General features: G+C 37.7%; 1 protein-coding gene across 2 annotated transcripts in view; it reads right to left on the reverse strand.

The window, feature by feature from the left end:
* LOC149799734 (B-cell receptor-associated protein 31-like) overlaps window positions 1–22,016 on the reverse strand; it is an 86,618-nt gene that overhangs the window by 42,414 nt on the left and 22,188 nt on the right. The window contains exon 8 of one of the 2 annotated variants that reach the window (XM_089959107.1): window positions 15,300–20,869. The exons of the other annotated variant lie outside the window; for it this stretch is intronic. Within the exon in view, the coding sequence (XP_089815233.1) occupies window positions 20,822–20,869 (48 nt within the window). The 3' untranslated portion in view covers window positions 15,300–20,821. Of the gene's footprint in view, window positions 1–15,299; window positions 20,870–22,016 lie in introns of those variants that run through there. 2 annotated transcript variants of the gene reach the window in all.

The following is a 22,016-nucleotide window of genomic DNA, read 5'->3' on the forward strand; positions in this document are numbered from 1 at the left end:
AATACTCAGATTAAACATTTTAATAAGGCACTAACAGCAAAAACCGGTGTCCGACTTAATTTCTCTGCTGCAGCTATCAAGGACATGACTAAAACCGGTGGAATATTTCCTCTTCTCGCAGCAATACCGGCGTTGATTGCCGCGGCAGCACCAGCCGTAGCAAAGGCAGCAGCACTTGGTGCAGTTGGAACCGCAGCTGGAATGGCACTAAAGAAAGCAACCGGACACGGGTACAAAAAAAAGGGGAAATCCGCTCGCGGATCAGGTCTAAGACTACCAGGAACTCCGGCATCATGGTACCCAAAACGGGTTTAAAAACGCTTCGTAAGACGCAGTTTCCGATGAGCAATTTTGATTTACTCGATGCTGTTAAAAAATTGCGTATAAAACATTTCAGAGGAGTATTTATGCGAGATCAATTACCGCAACAACCGAATAATCCAGAAACTGGCATTATCAATCTCGACAACAAAGATGGTCCGGGAACTCACTGGGTTGCTTACGCGATCGATCCACGTGGAATTATCTATTTTGATTCGTACGGTTTAGCACCGCCAGTTGAGTTTCTCAAGTATGTCAGCGGAGTGCCTCGCACTCTCAACAGCAGATTCTCCAAGAAATCCGAAGGATCTCCAATTCCAGTGTGGCAGTCGACGCTACCAACACAAACATTAATTGATCCGCCCATTTGTGGGAGCGAGGTTTTAAATGTTCTTGATGCAATCTCAAGAAATCCAGCAACTCCTCCTCATAAAGTAATGTATGAATATACCGCATCGAGAAATGCTTAGCATTTTCATGCTCGCATTTAAAAAACAGCAATAAGAATAATGGTGGATATTTACGGAAGACCTTTCACACGAAGAGGTAAACCAAGCACAGATGCTGATCTCTCAAAATATGCGACCCGAGATGAAGTCGATAATCTTTTGAATATAGCTGGAGTTGACCCAGATGAAGTTGCTATTTTCCAAGACAGGCAAGGAAAACTAAGAACGAGCAACATTAAGTGGAATGATTTAATTCGCAGAGTTCTTGGAGCTACCAAGGATAACTTCGTTGCATTTAGTGATGGCGGCCGGATCAAGGACTCGAACATATCAATCGCAAGCATCAAAGACAGTATTGATAAAGGTGTTGACAAGTGCGTGAAAAAAGCCGGCGACGTAATGACCGGCGAACTCAGCATGAGCGGCAACAAAATAACCGTTCTAAAAAATCCGGAAGGTCTCGAAGATGCCGCAAATAAACAATACGTCGACACGCAGTACCAACACGTTGCTGGCCTAATCATCGACAGAGTAATAAAATCCGGCGACGTAATGACCGGTGAACTCAGCATGAGCGGCAACAAAATAACCGCGTTAGCGAATCCCGAATCCGACCAGGATGCGTCAAACAAACAATACGTGGACATCGTCAACGGTAAACTAAATACGCTGCGGTCAGAGTATGATGTTCACGTGAACGGGTTTAAAAGACTCCAAAGAAACTTCGCAAAAACTGATGAGACCGTGGATAAGTTCTTTGGAACTCCTCCAGTCGTCGACACGAAACTTTCTGAAATCATACCAAATCTTACTAATAACGCCAACGATATCAATAAGATTAATACCCGGTTAGGTGTAGTCAGAACGGAAAAAAGTTTTTCAGATCAAGTTCAGATAATAGAAAATAACATTAACACGATCAAACAAACACAGCAGAATATAGTATCGGGTATTCCTGAGATCGTTAACAAAACCAGTTTGATTAAAGTTCCCACTGGAGTTACTCCCGGGCATATCACCAACATCGTATTCACGGTATCATCGGGATTCGCAACATGGTCACGACAAAATAACACTATCAAATATACAGCAACAGCCACCGGTGTTTACAGGTTGTCTGTGTTTTCAGCCGCTAAATTTGAAATCTTCACAACATATCCTTGGAGACATTCCACCGATAAGTATTCCGGGGTTTGCACTGTAATACTAAACAGCAGAACCGAGGAAACATTTATGCTTGAAGCCGAGGACGATAGTTTAACAGCAACATCTTACTGGTTTTGTTTGGAATTCGTCGCTGCAACGCCTCAATTGGTTACCGCGTAATTGAAAATCGGCAGCGATTTTTAAATAAATGTCAACGTTGAAATTCGAAGGATTTCCAGATGCTCAACAATATCGATACAATCAAGTCCGTGAGTGGCAATCTGAGTTAAAAACTGTCATCGAAGTAACCAGTCAAAAGGTAAAAAAATACAAGCGACGCATAACAGTGTTAGACATTATGGTTTATTCAGTATCTGCCGTTGTTGCATCCGCGGGAGTAATACTATCAGCGGTCACTCCGGTAACAGCAGTAGTCGCTGCCACGATCTCTGTTTGTACGACCACTACCGCGGCAGGAGTTTTCGGCATCATAGCAAAAAAATATCCTCGTGTGCTAACACAAAATTACACGATTACACGACAAAATTAAATACAGCCACGACCGCATATCAGAAATTATCATCGCTGATATCATCATCGTTAGACGTGCAATCCAGCGACGCCGCGTCGATATCAGATTCTGAATTCAAACTAATGTCAGATGCGTACAATGACTATTTGAAAACTAAACAAATAAATAATGTCACAAGAACTGCTTCAACAAATAGTCACAAACACAACACCGGTAAGGACCACAATGATCTCAGTGTCCTCGACGACACCAGAATTCAGCATTAATTTTCGAACTCCAATTCGTGCGAGTGAAATCGCGTTGGCAAAGCTCAGTGTGTATCACAGCTGGCCCAATGTCAGGTCGGCATCATTTGGCGGTCAGCAGCCGAATAATTCGTTCGTGTTCGGGAAACCCAGCGCGGACCCACAACAACGTGAATTTGAATGGGATACAATTACACTCCCCACTGGGAGTTATCAGATCGAAGAAATCAATAATGAGATACAACGCCAAATAAAACGAATCACCGGCAAGGAAGCCAAAATATCTATAACAGCTCATGAACCAACGCTGTCTGCGGTCATTGAAATCTCAACACCGGGATACGCCGTGGATATATACAATAGTTCAATCAGGACCGTATTAGGATGGCCACAAATACAACCGGGGTTTGAACAGGGTCCACCAGAACCTAAAAAATCGGATTTCGAGACCGATAAACAAGAACTACACGACATTTTCGCACGACCAAGAACCGACAGATTGGGTATACCTCAAACTCCACCAATATATGATGAAGTTTATTTCATGGATACCTTCGAAGACGGGTTGGGGTTAAGGTTCTACCGAACCGGGTACCCTGGTTCCCTTAATATACACGTGACCCTGGTAGAAAATATATTTGATCTGATCAAACAATATCATCAAGAAGAGCTAAGACTATTGCGGTGGTATTTTCAAGAGTATATTTCTTCCAGTGATAAAATCGCGACTCGTAATAAAATTATCACTACCATAGAAAAACTAAATAAACTCGCATCCTTGATGGAAAAAACAAATCAAATAGTAATTCAAAGATTTTTGGTTGATCCTACCCCGGACAGAAGAATAAAATTTGCGACGTTGTATAAAATCTCCGTGGAAGATATTCCGGGGGTTAAACTCCCCGGATATAATGTGCCCGAGTTAAAAAAATCAGTCAAGGATCTCATCGAGAAATCTTTCGAAGATATTCTTGCCGCGTACACGCGAACAAAACCGCAGCCGGTTATTCTCAAGCACGACAACAGCACTACCGGGGACGGCAGACACATCTCCGTCGGGATCGTAAATATCACAGATGTTATCGCGGTCAATCTTGTATGTGACGTCATCGACGGTAGCTACAGCGCTAGCGCTGACACTACGGCCCAACAGGGGTTTATCCTGTATACGTTCACACCAAAAGACCCCCCTGGTTTTCTGATTGTGCAAGAACCAATCAATGTGGTCTATCTACGGTGTAATAATCCGTGGTTGTCAACGATAAATTTCAAACTCACCGACCAACGGGGAAATTTGTTGGACCTGCGTGGCGAGACAATCTCGGTGAACTTACTGGTGAAATCCTGAAAATGCGCAAAGCACATTTTGGAAATGCTCTGCATCACTCGAACTCAAAGAGTTTCACGCATTTAAAAAAAAACGGTTGTATATAATGTGTGAATACATTCACGCACGAGTTCATATTCATGATAAGCAAATTCTTCACGAAGCAATAAAAACCGCATTTGGAAACGCTAGCGTTTCTGGAAACTCAAAGAGTTTCTCGGAACAGTATTTCCCCGTTAAAATAATCGTTGACGTGTATGGCAACGAAGACTTCTTGTTGACGTCGTCACAATTGACGCAGTTACAGCAAAATCATATGATCACAGCTTGGTGTCAACGAGAACAGATTATGAACTATTCTCATTGTTGTATTGATGCGCCCGCGCTCGAGCAAATCCTGGAAGTCTAAGGACTTCTCATGTAAAACATTTCCAACGATGCTAGCATGAGAAACTCTTCGAGTTTCCACGCTTGGGCAAAAAAAAATGTATTATTTTTTTTTACCGTGAAAATGTACAAAGCGTGAGACACTTTCATACTTGGCGATGCTAGCATCGCTCATCGACGGAGTCACAAACACTAGTACCCGTAGGCATTTCCGTGTCAGAACTCGAAGAGTTTTCGGAAGTGTTAGCGTTTCCAAGATTCTTTATGTGACCTTGTAGCCGTCGTACCCTGGTGTTGATTAATTTTCGAGTCTCATATTGTTGTGACAATTCAAGCCTGATCTTCTCAACTGCGCCGCACAGTGGAACGAATTCAGATACCTGATCGTCAGTTATCGACGCAAGTGACCCGTAAACGTAATTCTGTATATTTTTAATGAACCTATAACACGCGGCGAGATTGTTCTTGCCGGCGCGCTCATTCAACGATTCAAAATCTGACATAATTGTTTCAGCGTTTAGTAAAATATTAAAACCACGCTGTTGCAATTTTTCGAGTTCAACAATTATGACATTTATGTTTTCGTGATTCATATTATTATATTTTTTATATTTTTAAATTGCATGAGAGTGTTTACGAGTTATCGTCGAGGATAAGCTGTATGTAGGAAAATGAAATATATTGTTTGAGCTTTTTTGAAAATGCTGTTTTGTAGATCCCATTTGCGACTCGTTGTACCGAAGGTTGACAAATACCGAAATATTTGCCAGCTGCGGCCATTGATTGAAATATCATTTCTTGGCCCGTCTCTGTATTTCGAGACTTAACAGCCCGTTTTCCAACTGTTTTACAATGACCTGTGTTACCCAGTAAGCAGTTCTTGCGTTGCGTGACCATCCGAAGATTGTTTATGGCATTATTGGTCGGATTCCCGTCAACGTGGTCAACGACAAGACCCTTAGGGATCAATCCATGGAAACATTCATAGACGAAACGATGACAGAGATAATCTTTTCCTCCAGCATGGAATTTTAGATAACCGGTATTGGATACAACACCGATTGGTTTCCGTCGCCGGCAGTGTCTGACTGTACCATCGTGTGACGCTTCATAATTTGGAATAGTTGGATGTGGAACAAATTTTTGTTCGGGGGCGAATTCTTGATTCATTATACTATAAGCAAATCATTTGTCTAATTCATAATTTGTCTGAAAACTTATTTATGTAATCACGCTCCGAGAGAGTGTTCGAGGCTGGATATTTTTTATCATAATACCGTTTTAGTTCTCGATAGCGTTTTCCACCACACGCTGAACATAATTGCGTTTTTCCTCGTACTCCAATGCCGCATCTGATACACGGTATCGGTCCTAGACTCCCACCGCGGACCTGTTGAGCATGTTGTCCACAGTATTCGCCTCTGCAACGTCTGTTACACGGCGCTGATGAATTTAGTTTGATCCACTTGCATGAGAAACTCTTTGAGTTTCCGTTCATTATATATAATATATTTGTCTATTTAAATACTTGTCTTAATTATAATAATGAGTTTTGAAAGACTATCCAGAATAAAACCCGCAGGTTCTCGATTCGATCTTGACCGGTTAACCACTGATCGTCGACGAAGAGAGTTAGCAACGGTAATTGGTGTTATCAAGGATGCCAAAGAAGAGTTTCGTCGTGATGGTGCCGCACACACGTGGTCTTCGTATAAAATTATCCCGGAAATGCAAAGCATTTCTCCTCGAAGAGTTTCCCGTGAAAACTCCTTGAGTTTCATCATTGATGGTACCATCAACGATACAATCGCGCGTAATATAATTGAGTATCTCGACGATAGAAGATATTTCGTGCAGATAAAATTTATTGTTGGAGTCGACGACGAGGGAACCCGAAAGTGGATTATCAGAGACAAACTAGACCCTGTTCTTGATCCGCGCGGAAAAACCATTTTGTTGAGCAAAGACTCAAACCCGGGAGTACTTGTTGGGATTGATAAACCGTATTATGCCAGAGCGTATCCTGTGACCGCGGTCGTTTATGGAATTTATCCGATAAAGAAACCAAGTGTCGATAAACTCGCCCCGATGAAGGTGTCGCCGTTGACAGAGTCAAGGATGAATTGTGTAGCTGAGCGAGTAATGGAACATTTTAAAAATGCACCACGTGGAAATGGTCTAACCGAGATCAGAAAAAATAAAATAACAGAATGGGCTAAACGAGTAGCGGATACAGGAGCGTCAATAAATGATGTTGCCGCGTTGGAACGCTCGCTGAGATTTCCTATAACGGTTTCATCGTTAACCGGTACGGTATTGTACGAGTCGAAATATAATCGCAATGGAGCTTCAATAAATATTATCGATCATAACAGTCACGCTTGGACTGACCAGGTTAGAATATTTCCGCGAGACCGTGTTGTGAAGTATTACTCGGGAAATATGTTTGATTGTATTCATCGGATAAGTAAAACCGATCCAGTGTCGGTGTGGTTATTCTCGAGCGAAGATGGAGAATATAATCAGTTTGTGAGACCCGACGGGGAAATATACAGAACGGTTGCGTTACAGCACGAAATGAAAAAACTCGCAGAAAAATATCATGCGACGGACACTGATACGTTACTGCGACACTGTTTTACTGTCCCGGGTGTTGCCGCGCATGTAGCCCGGGAACGAAATTCATGGAGACCAACTCCGAAAAGTTTCCTTGGGGATATCCAACAGAGCTGTGTCGAATACGGACACGGCGGTTTGTGGAATACTCGGTATGATTACCGCGATATGATATCCGTGGACATGACGGCGTGTTATCCAGGAAGTTTCCTTGGGCGTGGAGAATGCAGCGAATATTTTAAACGGTTTGGCCACGTTACAAACGCGATGACAAGAGTTGCTGTAAACGGACCATTGCCTGATTTTGACTTGACCGGATTTGCTTGTGTGTCGTCGTTTAAATTCGCTAAGGATTTACATCCTGTGTGTTATGTTTGGTTTGGCAGACATTTCGTTGAACAGCGATGGGCACCGATAGTGTTATTGCGATACATGCTTGACAGTCGAATACTGTTGTCGCTGACGGTCAGCGAAGCGATTATATGTTATTGTCGTCAAACCGAAGTTTGGTTGCCAACTCCGGTTACGTCACAAGAAGTCATCGAAGATTGGTCACGAGAATATCCAGAAGCTTCTATCGACGATATTATCAAAAATGATGCAAGCACAGCAAAAGATCTAGGACGAAAAATAATAGGAAAATTCACTCAAGGTGGAGCGTATGATCATAAACAACATCACAGTCGATTAATCATGGACAAGACTGAATTGGATCTTGTTGTCGCTGATGCAGCCACGAACAACATGTTCTGTAAACGCGAAGATGTGTTTCTGTCAAACGGAGAAAAACTAGGGACTGTTTTTAGTTATATCGACGGAGAATCATCTCAGTACACACATTTGAGATCTTCGATGCTAGCTTATGTATCCATAAATTTGTTGTCGATGATTAATAGATTCCCCGTTGACGCAGTAAGAGTTGCAACGGATTCATTTTATATTAATAAAAAACACTTAGCGGTGTTGAATAATGTCATATCGGATGATCCATCGTGGGGCTGGTGGAGAATAAAGAATGAAATGTTACACGGATATTGTGAATCAGCTGACGTTGAAATCGTGGATGAGTATCGCAGCGCAGAAATGTCTTCGACGTCGTTGTTGCCGCCGGTGCACGATCCTGTTACAAGACACAAAACAGTTTATCTGAACGGTCCCGGTCGTTCTGGTAAAACAACTCGAGCGATTGAATTATTTCGCGGTTCTGACTTGGTCGTGCTGACTCCCACACACAGACTTGCCAGGGAGATGAGACAACGGGATGTTAACGCGTGCACGTATCACAGTTTTTTCAAATACAGCGGCGGCACGTGGACACCTGAACGAATGGGAACGAAATATATTCCCGAGAAAATCATCTGGGATGAGATAGACACTGTGCCGTTAGATATATTAAAACAGTTTCTGGATTGGCTGCTAAAGAAAAATACCGCAGTGGTGATGTGCGGCGATCATGGTCAACCACCGCCATTTACAGGTGAATCTCCACACGAGTGGCTGAAAACTTTTGTAGATTATTATGAGGAAATAACTAACGATGTTAGAGCACTCGATGAAACGCTGAAAGAGTTTAAGGCACTGATCAGGCTACAAACCAATAAAGTCCAGTGTGAGATAATGCGTGAAATAATTCCAGAGACTTCGCTGAGCGACTTTTGGGAAACGTGGAAACCAGGTGATTTAATTGTGGCAAGTAGAAAGATAGTCAGGGACACACTTCAGCAGCGGTTATTTCAGTTACATCAGAAGAAATTTCCCATGTTGCCAGTGCCGTTGTGTTATAGACCAGCTGATACGCGATTGCAGAATATTGATGTTGATATTCCAGGGCGCGGGACTGCGTCGGGTCCGGAGAAACAGAATTTAGTATTAAATGATATTGTCACAGTTGATGTTGATGCTGTCGAACAGGCACTGAAAATGAGCAAATCCCCGTGGACGCTAGGATACGCTATGACCATCCACAGTTCGCAGGGACTAACTATTTCAGATACAACAGTTTGGATTGTTGATGATCGCATCGAGTGGTCAAATTTAGTTTATTTAGCCGTGTCAAGAGTAAGAAGGATAGGTCAGTTACGAAGAATTGTATTAGATGATGTTGTCAACGACAGCATCAACAGATCAATCGCTGATGATACAATAAGAAAGAAATTAGCCGGTTACAAACAGAGCGACAAAAAAAATGGTAACGAGTTTGATCCCAAACAAAGTTTGGATGTTGAATTTGTAATACAATTACAACAACAGCAGAATAATCTCTGTGCGAGTTGTAATTGTTTATTGCTGTGGCAGTATTCGAAAAACGACCCAAGGCAATTCACCGTAGATAGAATAGATAGCAGTCGCGGTCATACACGTGAAAATGTGATGTTGACCTGTCTTGAGTGTAATCGACGCAGAGGTGTTGCTGCAGTTATTTAAGTGATCGAGGTGGTAATTGTGTATCCGTGGGAATCACCTGAAGTTGCTCGCGTGTAAATCCACGCTGAGGAGCAGTTGAATCTAATCTGTAGATTGCGTTTCTTCCAGTTGATCTGGTTATGCTAGATATCTTATGTGTTGTAACGCTCCATATAGGATCAGTTGCCCTTTTTTTTCCTCCTTCGAGTTCGCCGGGTTCGTATAAATACCTAACGGTGACATTACCCAGCAGTGGGGACGCTAGCGTCCTTGGCCGAGCTGAAACATTTTGTTGCTGTTGTCCGCGTTCACTGACGCGGGGTATATATTTTTTTGTGATTGCATTTACAGGTCTCATGTTTGTTGTTCTGGTAATTTCATTATTCAGCGCGGCTATCACGTTTGGCAGTCTTGCAACCCATTCACGAGATCTCGTATCGTAAATGAATTCCCTCGCGTACTGGTATCCGAATAATCTCTCAGCGAGTGTTCTATTAAATCGCTCAACAATTGCCTGATCCCGATGAATTTCAGTATGCCCTCGTCGTATGATAACGTTATGCTGCTTTGTCAGTGATGATACCGCGCCCTGAAATTCCTTGCCAGGATCAACTTGTAATAATCGGGGCCAGCTTAGAGGTCCTCGCTGATAAATTCGTTTAAACGCAGAGGCAACTTCAGCGGCTGTTTTAGTCGCTAACGGTTCTGCTTCTTTGTATCTACTAGCAACATCAACTACTGTTAGCGCGTATTTGTATGTTTTTCTACGGACAGTATCATGAGGCAGGAATAGTATGTCAGCCTGATGAACTTCATTGGGGGTACTAACATCAAAATGTGCAAAATTGATTTGTCGAGGTGGTGGTAAGTAGATTTGCCATATTGCTTGTTTTGATAGCCAATTTTTGGCAACCTCGCGTGTTACTGATGCCGCGTTGGCGAGTTTATTAATTGCTGAGTTACCTCTCCAGTATCCGATTGGGGAATAATAAATCGCTTGCATTGGAAATGCTTCCATTGTTATTAATTATCCAGCGCCTAATGCTAATTTAGATTTCATCGCTGATCTTACTAACCAATTAGCGAGTGACTCCTTAAATGATTTATTTTTTATGGCGCTTAGTGCATGAATTAATTTCACATCCGCGATATGCCTGTCTTGTAGATCTTTACTTCGATAAGCAACATCATGTATGTGACACGCTGCGTCGATAGCGTTTATCGGATACTCTCCCGGTTTTGGTTTAGATTGTTCATCAAGTCTGATATCTAGTCGTGTCCCTGGACCGCAGTAATTGTATCCTGGGAGATGCTTTTCTCCGGGATATTTAGCCCAAGGGGTACCTGAAAGTCGTCCGAGGGTTGCTGCAATGTCACCTCCGCTGACTTTGTCAGGCTTTTTTTTTGAAATCTAAATTTTTTTGTGCCACATCGCACACACGTACCAGAGAGTGCTTGTCTGTTATTTTTTGTTGTAATGGTTGTTATGTCGTTTGTAGGGGTTCGTGCCTTACACTTCACACAATATAGATCCATAATTATTATTCCCTATATACAAATGGAAATTACAGATTTTTCTGCGACGCGAAGAAAGGAGCCAGTTAAGCATAATTCCGTGCTACCAAATTCTATCAGAATGATCATCATAGGACCGTCAGGATCAGGTAAAACGCAACTGCTACTGAACATGATAATGAAGTGGATGAAATGGGACAAACTATACTTGATAGCTCCGTCTGTGGATGATCAACGTTGTTATGATGTTATAAAAGATTTTAATGAGAGTGCAAAAGCGCTGAGTGAAGACGGCGAGGATGTTGTTGAATTTATAACTGATATTGAAGAAGCTCCGTCCGTGGAAGACCTTAACGGGGAAATAAATAACCTAGTAGTGTATGATGATGTGATGCTGGACAAGCAAAAAAATCCTGCAAGAATATTTTCACGAGGTCGTCATAAAAACACTGATGTGATTTATGTTACTCAGCGTTATACACAAATTCCTAAAGTAATTAGAGACAACTGTAATCTTCTTGCGGTGTTTAATGGAGTTGATGTTCACACGCTGAGAAACATTCATCAGACATGGTGTAGCGGTGATATGGACATAAATAAATTCAAAAATTTCTTTAGTCGCGCTCAAAGAACCCCGCATGGATTTGTAACAATAAATTTACACGACCCGCGGACACGATACCGTATCGGACTTGATACATTGTATGGTTAACGTAAGAAACTCGAAGAGAGCAGCCCCGGGCGGCGACAACAAGTTGGGGGGGGGGTCGCGTTTTTTTGTCTCGTTGCTGTTGTAGAATTCCCCCCCTTTCTGAAGGCTTATTTTAGCATTTGGAAGTCTCGTTTTGTTGTAGGATTAGCTTTTTTTTTAAGGCTTATTTTATCATTTGGTGGTCTCTAGACCTTTGTAGGATTCGCCCCCTCTGCTGCTTAACTGTATAAAATATATGCCTCTACTCGTGTATTTAACTGTATAAAATGTATGCCTCCACTCGTGTATTTAACTGTATAAAATATATGCCTCCACTCGTGTATTTAACTGTATAAAATATATGCCTTTACTCGTGTATTTAACTGTATAAAATATATGCCTCTACTCGTGTATTTAACTGTATAAAATATATGCCTCCACTCGTGTATTTAACTGTATAAAATATATGCCTCCATTCGTGTATTTAACTGTATAAAATATATGCCTCCACTCGTGTATTTAACTGTATAAAATATATGCCTTTACTCGTGTATTTAACTGTATAAAATATGTGGTTGCAAACAAAATTTAATAAGTGGAGGATCAAATGCGAAACTGTTTTGTATAACAGCAAATCAGTACAATCCTGGCTTGTGATGCCGGCTATATATTATGCAATATATATATATATATATATATATATATATATATATATATATATATATATTCATGTGTGTGTGTGTGTGTGTGTGTGTGTTCAAGGGAATTAACTACCAATACTTTCGGTCATAGCAAAAACTCAATAATTGCAACAGGAATTAACGGTATATGGTGGACTGAGGGAGATATTTGTATACACAATTCTTGTGAATAAACACACTACTAAATATCTCGTTACAAATGAAAAACGTACATATTATCAGCTCTGTGCAAACTGCATGTAAATTGAGAAATCCATGGTAACACAGATGGCATAGCATAGACCTCATAATGGTCGAAAGGTTTGATACCTGCCAAGGTCACCCTCGACTGGCTGCCTCAGTATCTCCATGGGAAAGGCACTTTGCTCCCATTTCACTGGCATGATATGCTAAGAGTGTCATTAAAACCAACAAAACATGAGAACTGTATTTCAAATTACTTCCAACATTTGTTGAAGGAGGAGAATAAATTATAGATTTTAAAGGGTTCATAAACATATATAAAGTATCAATTTTTATACGGCAATGCTTTGCAGTGTATGAATATGATTATTTAGCATCTTATGGGACAAACAAATGAATTTGTTTACAACCTTTTGCTAATTTAGGATATTAAAGGCAAATTTTATTGCTCCTTAATGTTTATAAATCCTTTATGTTTGTGCACAATGAATGATGAACGAAACACGAAGTCTTACAACCTTACAATCCACTTACTAATGTCTTTCCCTCTCTCTCTATATATAAACACACATACATCTGTACGTTTTGTAATGTCTGCAATTACGTATAATATGCATATTTCTTTTTTTATTTATTCAGTGTATTGAAGCAAGCATAATTGTGTTTATTTATTAAATTTTTTAATTTATCTAAATAATTGACATTAAGTCCATTTGAGAAATAAAAACATTTTAATTTTCAAATCACTCACCAAGTTTTCTGTTGCTATCTAATTTATATTATGAGTTTAAACTTTGTAAGTGATTGAGGGTAGAGATTTTGCCTACCTGGCTATTGTCATATTTTTTTAAAGATATTTCCTAAATTTGATTTCGTGGCCTGATCTTGCTTAGGAGCTTAGAATGTTCAGGAAGCGAACATGTTGACAATTTGGTGAAATTTCCATTACTTTATTGGAGAATATATTGCGTAGCAGGATGTGAGGTATGTATATATCAAGATTTGACAATTATTCATTCCTGTTTTATGATCAGTATGTGGAATCACTTATTTTTGTTTTTCAAATATAATCTGAGATGAATTATTTAAATAATTTATTGAATTTACAAAGTGCTCAATGCCTTTTTGTACTAAAACACAAAGACATTCTGTGTCATGACATTGTGGTACATCAGGACATTCAAGCCAATTTGGAATTCATTATTAATATTTTATACTTTTGGACTTCTGATACAACATTTAGGACATTTGGGATTTAATTCACGATACTGTGTCTTTCGATTTTTTTACTTTGCATTCTAGAAAAATAAATTATCTTGATTTTACTAACAGTGTTGGTTTTGTTTCTTTCTGTAACATAGTTTAAGACAAGAGAATCATAGCAGAATAAATATCTCAGATCGGAAGACAAGCATGTTATGGACTGAGGAACCATCCTTTATGTGTTTAGAAAAAGCATAAAATAATTTTACAATTGCTTTATTGTTGCCTCTCAAAGAAAGACTCGACCCTTTGGAATAATATCACTTTCGCCAGTGCATATACATTTTTCTGACATAATGCTTCTCCTAAATCACTTGACAGAATTTGACCAAAATTGACAGAAACCATTCTGGCGGGAAGGGGTTTCAAATATATGCAACTGATGCTCATTTGCCATCCAATATGACTGCCATTACTAACAAGATGAAAATCTTCAAATACCTTCTCAAAACTGCTCAACAAAATCCAAAATAATCTGACAGTATATCAGCATTTGAAGCTTTTAAAAACAAAACACTAATGAGAAATGCCTCAAAACCTCTCAAAAAGAGTTTGACATTATTCAACTAAATTTTGACTGAAAACATCCTAGCATGAAGGACTTCCAAGTTCATACACATGATAACACTCCATCAATAAATTGTGCAGTTGTTACTATGAAAAGAAATAACCGTTCAACGACTACTTTTCAAAACACAACTTGACTAGATTCTACAGCTTCACAACATGAAGGACCTTGTAAAATGAACAGTGTCACAAATCTGTTATCATATAGCTGACATTAGAATATACCCCCCCCCAAATGACTACTTCTAAACAATAGTCCAAAAGAATTTGACATTTTATTTTAGAAAATATCCTGGTACCAAGGGTATTCATATTTAAAAAAGCTTGACCTCAAAAACTGCATAACAGAATATGACCAACTTTCTAGAATAAAAGCTTTTCAGTACTGGAAAATTGATGCTGAAAATGCCATTATGTGTAGAAGATACAATGCCATTATGTGTAGAAGATACAAAAACACAGCATTACCTGGAAAAAATTCTTTTTCAATGTACGCAATCAATGGCATTTGTCAATCATGCAGGTATTATCCAGATGAGTGATCTCAGGACCCAAAGTTGTGGTATCCCAATCTTTGTGTGAAAATTTATACTTGAATACTTATGGTGTTGCTGTATTGTGAGTGGGTTGGTGTATAAAAAAAAAATACTGTTCCAAGAGATTCCAGAAACTGATATTGAAGTAAAAAATATACATGATCACTGAAGCATGAACAGAGGGTCAGTTATCTACATTTGTACTGTGGTGTAGTACTTCTAAGGAAATATGCACCTTTTTTCATGACATTACAAGGAACAATGTATTAGAAACTGGCCTAAACATATTAAGTGTATATGATCATCAGATATATTTCCATGACAATACAAGCACATATTTGTGTTCCAGAAACTGATCCAAATGTAAAATAGATGTCCACAATGACAAAAGCAGGAGTATTAAAAATAAGTCACAGGTGAAGCAACGATGAAAGATCTTTATTACAATCATATTTCATGACAAAGATTTTCACACAAAAAAAATCTGTGTTATTTTGTTGCTTAAACTGCACTTAACACAAAGAAAACAAAGACTTGTTGTACAGAAGAATAATATTCTATTTGTTGGAAGCTCATCTTATGCATCAAACAATGCCAAGAAAGCTTTATTTGAAAATAAGATATAATGTTCTGCAATCATAATATAATTAACAAAATGCGAATAATGAATGTTTGCATCTTCATTTCCATACAACCCAAAACATTTTTTTTTAAGTCATTTCTTAAACAAGAGGCCCAAGGTCCCACATTGCTCACTTGACTGACATTTCCCTAAAATACTATCATGTTTTTGTTGTTGTTTCAAACAAGTCATCCCAAGGTTTTCTGTTAATACCATAGGCCATATTTGATGGTCATTTGTAAAGGTCTTATATGCCAGTATACTTTCTATCAAATTTGGTTGAAATTTGTTAAGCAGCTTTCAAGAAGTCATTTTAAGGTTTGCCTTTCATTAGTCCCAGTGGCAGACTGGTACATGAACCATGATGAAAATAATATTCTCTTAATGTAACAATGTTCAGGGAGTCATAAAAGTATAATGTAATGCAGTTGTGGTTGCCTTATACCTTAGTACATTTTCTGTAATTACATAATTTAACCTCCATAATGGAATCCATTGCAATACCTGTATTATATGAAGACAGTGTTTCATTAATGTGCTTTGCAGGCAAGGATGATCATGTCATATATATTTGTAACCAACTCACAAGATTTACTATAAAGACATTTTGAGGAATAATATACCTGTATGTAGGACTTAATATTTATGGCAATTTTACAATCATTAATATTAAAATACCAACCAAGATTTAGCTTAATCTTAAAATTTAAACATCTATAATAAAATGACCATACAATATTGGCAATACATACTTCATATACTTGTGCAAAAATCGGGTCTAACATCTAGACACAGAGTGATATGCATTTGCATAATACATCGCCAGATCCAGATTATTGTTTGGCCCCAACAAACAGCATAGAACATGGTCCAAGCAGCTTGCAGTAAGATTTCACTTATATGCATTTATATAAGGCATGGACAAATGTTTAAAGTTTAGAAATATTATTCTGACATGCAATTATATTACTAGTGAATTTTCTGAGTTCAAATCCAACTTTTTACATTAGGTTAAAAACTATAAGAAAACTTACAAGACCTATGCTAAAGCACTAAAATCAAACTGAATAAAATTGGAACCTTATATTAATAAAATAACAAAAATTAAATGCCTTTAAAAATGAAATGAGTCTCTTTTCATAGTGATGCAAGGAATATTTTCTACATTTTAATTTCTCAACTAAGGACAATTCTGGACACAAAATGAACAAAGACTTATTTCCAGACCAGTTTCTATATATTTACTGTATCCCTCTCTTATAAATACTGTAGATCCCTTTCTTTTTGTGTGCATCAATTTTCATGGTTTTCATAAAAATGACATTTTAAATGGTACTAAAGTTGAGGATTACTCATATGTACTTGCTTCTATGTTGGATCCAACTGCAAACAACATAGTCCCTGTTATGTCATCAAATACTACACTGTCAAATCAGGGTCTATAATGCATGTTGTACTGATTACTGCAAAAAACTGCAAATACTGATCTACCAGTGCATTATGTGCTGACATATCTGGGTCTGTGCAGTTGGACATGACTTAAAAGAGTATATATAGCACACAAGGGGTCCTACTGTTTTCACAGAAGGAAAATTGGATGTTTGGTCTTTAATTTCATTTTTTGTAGCAACATAGGAATCTGTAAAAATTGATAACCCATGGTAATTCATGCACCACCAAAAGAATTCACAGTAGTTGTCAATGTTGAATGCTTTTAAAAAAATTATTATGCATATTTGTTTCTGTTCCTTTTCTGACAACACCATTTCGATTCTGCACAGTCAGAATTTCCACTATCATTCAACATGGCTGCCGAGTGATGGGTAGACCTGATAACAAGAACCATTTGTGAGAACTGAGTGAACCATGAAAAGACAAAGAATTTAATTCACCAATTTTACATGTGCCATATGAAGTACATGTAGTTGGTTTCCAATGTGTAATTATAAATCAAACTACATGAACTGAATGTTTTGACCTTTCACTGAAAAGGTTAAGGCATGGTCCAACTGGCTGATGTGTATAGCAGTGTTCTCACATGGTTTATGTTGATAATTCTGTCCAATCATACACAAATGACACATGCACTGCAATACCTATTTCTCCAGCTGACAAGGTTGCTTATAAATATTCCAAATGGAAAGTATTTAAAAAATATAATTCTTGTCAAACTGCAACCTTCATGTTTTGTTTTTCCAGTCATAAGTCAACATGAGTGAATATAAATTTATGCTAAAATAAAGGAGAAAAAAAATCCTATTGCTTTTACCATGTCAAAATTTCAAACATTCCACATACATGTACATAACAAAATGTAAGACCACAAAATAAAGATTATAAGCATCACTCTGCATACAATTGAAAATACAGCCAATGTCTCTAACACAAAACTATATATAATGTGAATATTTTTTCTACATGAACTAAAGCCAGTATAAAAAACCACTCCAGCATTACTGGATACAAAATCTCCAAATCTCTTACCCTTTATCTTGTACAATTAGACTACCTGCTATAACGGCATGATATTGGCAGCATGTGGCTGTGTGTGAGTTTAAGAAGGCAAGGTATTGAAACTGGCAGCCTGTGGCATCATGTGACTGGGGTTGGAGACTAAATAAACCGCCTAAGCAATATATGTAATGGCACTTTGTTTAAAACCTGTACCAGCATAGCAAGCAAACAATTTTTGTCTTTGTTCCTAATACTGACACAGTATTAATGTATTCTGTTCATCATCTAAGGTTACTACCAAGAAACTGTTGTTTTCTCACCAGCACAAAATGTTTCTGCCATGTTTTGTCATTTTTTTAAAATAGATAAATATAAAGCTAATATCATCAATGTATGCATTGTGAAATATAGTGCAAATTTCTAAGAATCAGAATACATGGAATCTTGACTCAGTTAATATGTACTGATACTGACATTGTTTTTAGTTTCTAGTAATTTATTTCATTTGCCCAAAATGACGTTCCTAATGTACACTAGATCTGTCAGTCCGTGAATGCTTAGGAGACTTCCATAAATTATGTATGCATGGTGGGGTGGGAGAGTGTTTGACAAAAGCAAACACCGGATTATATGAAGGGGGATGGGTTTACATAAGTGTACATGTGCAATGGGAGGGGGAGGGGGAGGGGGAACCATCAGGTGGTTCCCTTATCAGAAGAGTTCTAATATTTTACTCTGTAATGTGGCTTTAACAAGCCAGCAACCAAGTCAGCTGACAGCATAAAATGAAAATTCCATCTTTCAATGTTCAATTGTCCTCACTGCTGTTGGGGGCCGGGGGGGGACACACAAGGGTACATACATGTTTTTTTAATTACAAAATGTACACTGTGGAACATAAGGGGGAGGAAATCAAAACTGGCTGATTTTATGCATATGTACTTTATGATATCCCATTATAGAATACCCACTGCTCTAAAAGTAATAATTCCATAAAGACCATTCTTATATTTCAAATAAACAGCTGTCATGATACAAATGCAAAAAAACAAGGGGGATATAACTTTAACAGAACTAATCTGACCAGGCATTGGACACAAATTTTGTTATGATATGAATACACACTAGTTTCATGAAGGTACCTAAATGATTTAGGCGATTACTAACTGGAGAAGAGTGTTTATGAATGTATTGATTTATGGATTGACACAATTTGTAATAAAATTCTAAAAGTCCTAACTAAAATTCTAAAAGTCCTAACTAGACAAGGTAAAAAGGTAAAATCTTATTGACACAATCTAATAAAAATGTGGATAACTCTTAAAATGCTGACCGACTTCCATTATTAACAGGACAGACTGTTTAGCCACGATACAAAAGCATGCCAAGTTTCATGAAGATATCTGAAAAGGTTCAGGTGATATTATTAAACATATGTGATGGACAGAGGGACAAATGGACTACAGTTTAATGCCCTGCCCCTCACTTCGTTTGCTGGGGTATATAAAGAACTAATGCTATAAGTAACTAAAAAAACAATTACACTGACAGACATGATGAAAGTCGTTTCAATTATTGATCCTTGGATGAGATCACAAACATAAAACCCATTAAAATTATCACCTTAAATATTTTAAACCCTCAATGGATACAATGTATCAAGCCAAAACTAAAATCACATGTTTAATAACAACATATTTAATTCATTGAATTTTAGAAGACCTAACAAGGACTTAACTTTCATGAGCTTAACCTTTTCACTACTTAAGTCAATAAATTTTGTGAAAATTGATGTAAGCATAGTGATGAAACACATGTATTGTCAATCAGCAAATTGCAGAAATTGTTGGGAAAGCCTGAATTTATTCAGCAAGTAAAGATTTTGGGGCAATCAAAACTACTGAAAGTCATACATGTCAACCAGTGTGCTAAATGATCATTCATGTATAGCACCAGACTCTTTTCTTTCTTACCCCTACCCCCTCCCCGTATTTGTTTTATCTCCAGTGCTGGACCATTACAATATCTAAAATATCTAGATCCTGTCTAAAGTGTAATTTGAAACATCAACAGTTTATGCCAAAATTTTGCTGTGTGTACCTGTGTTTTACTCAACAATTAGCCAGATATTGAGATGTCATTAAGAATGGGTAAATACGGCCCTACCAGAATGATTAGTACAATGTATATGTGAAAAAATTGCCCAACCAGAATAATCAGTAAAATATATATGTGAAAATATTGCCCAACTGGAATGATCAGTACAATATTTTATGTGAAAATACTGCCCAACCAGAAAGATCAGTACAGTGTATATGTGAAAATATTGCCCCAACCAGAATGATCAGTACAGTGTATATCTGAAAATATTGCCCAACCGGAATGATCAACACAATGTATATGTGCATATTTATTGCATCTGCTAAAGATCGATGATAACAGTTAAGCACTGAAATCTTTACTGTCTCTTATTTTATAACTTTTATAGTAGGATCAAGAAGGGTCTGCTGTTTACATTTGCTCTAAGCCCTTCTGGCATATAGCAGTTTTCACGTTTTGAAACACAGAGGCTGACCAGTCAAATTATACAATTTTGAACAGTAGACTCTGAAGAATTGCCTTGACTCCACACATTTATAACTTGGAACAGTCCTAAATTCAAGAAAATGTTATAAGAATAAAATAACCTTTTTTGTTATAGTTTATATTTTTGGACAACAACACCTTTGTGTCAAACTAGCACAATTCTGAAGCTAGAGGATTAACTTGGGAAGAAAATAAATCTGTCTTCCATTACTCAATACAGAATTCTGCCACTCCATGGAATATATGGATAATTCTAACAGCCAGTGATAATGTACATCTAATTTGTCTTCTTTTCTCCACCTTGCTCATAAGCCTCAAGTTTTTTCTGAAAAAAAGAAGAAAGAAAAAAATTACTTCATGTTTTAGGTTCCAGGCTCACTCACCTACAGACCACATGCCACATCTTGATAAGCAAGAGCAAAGTCCAGTCCAGAAAGTGGCCAATTTTATCATTGACAAATACTGCCACTAAAATCTGTAAATAACTATTCAAGGATGAAAATGAAGACATGCCACAAGATGCAGCCATAAATCAGTATACACGTTGCCTGTGACATGATGGAGAGACTGAATTTAGTATTTGTCTGACATACAGAACTCTGTTCCCTTGAAATCAGATCTTGCTAAGTATAAGATCCGTAAGCACTTAATTTAGCTCTGGAACTGTTTTCTCTTGGTTTTCAAATGTAACCAAGTTCTGTACCTTTTGCTCTATTAGTTGCCACTTAAAACATGTAGATAGACACATTAGCCCTATTTTACACCCCTGAGCCCACAACAGATTACTAAAGGAATAAAGAATGTAGGCAGTGACATGCAGAGTGAATATAAATGATCAATGCAATGTTAAGCAAATGTAAAATCATAGAATGATGAATGCAAAATGAAAATGAAATGAAACATAAATGCATTTCCAAAACAGATTAAAAAGTCTATATCCCTGTGTTTTGGATTTCCATATTCTATATATTTTAAAAGGAACTGAAAATATACCACTAATTACAAACTGTAAAATTGTTCTAGAAACCACCTTTAATGTGAAGACATCATCACTGGCAGTTTTATCTGTGCATTTTGTATCTGAATGAATCAAAATTAATAACATTTGCCAACAAATATTCAGCAACTACATTTTTACATCGTTTACAAATGTAGTTAAATTTTTATTTATTGTCAAATAAATACTATATTTTGAATTTTATTTATTTTCGATTTTCATCATTAACACTTTTAATAAGACGAGATATGAAATCAATAGTTCTTTCTATTTATTATATGTACTACAAAAATAAAAGTTCTTTCTACTTATTATATGTACTATAAAAAATAAAAGTTCCTTCTATTTAAAAAGCAATATTTATTTCTATTTACTTCATGTACAGTGTGACCCCATTATAGCGTGCTCCGTTATAACATGAATTTGGATATAACATGGTGATGGTGTTGCTCTCGAAATTTCATTTGCACGTATT

The sequence above is a fragment of the Sinohyriopsis cumingii genome, chromosome 5 (assembly GCF_028554795.1).
Source record: "Sinohyriopsis cumingii isolate HCF-2022 chromosome 5, ASM2855479v2, whole genome shotgun sequence".
In the NCBI taxonomy this organism is placed as follows: Eukaryota; Metazoa; Mollusca; class Bivalvia; order Unionida; family Unionidae; genus Sinohyriopsis; species Sinohyriopsis cumingii.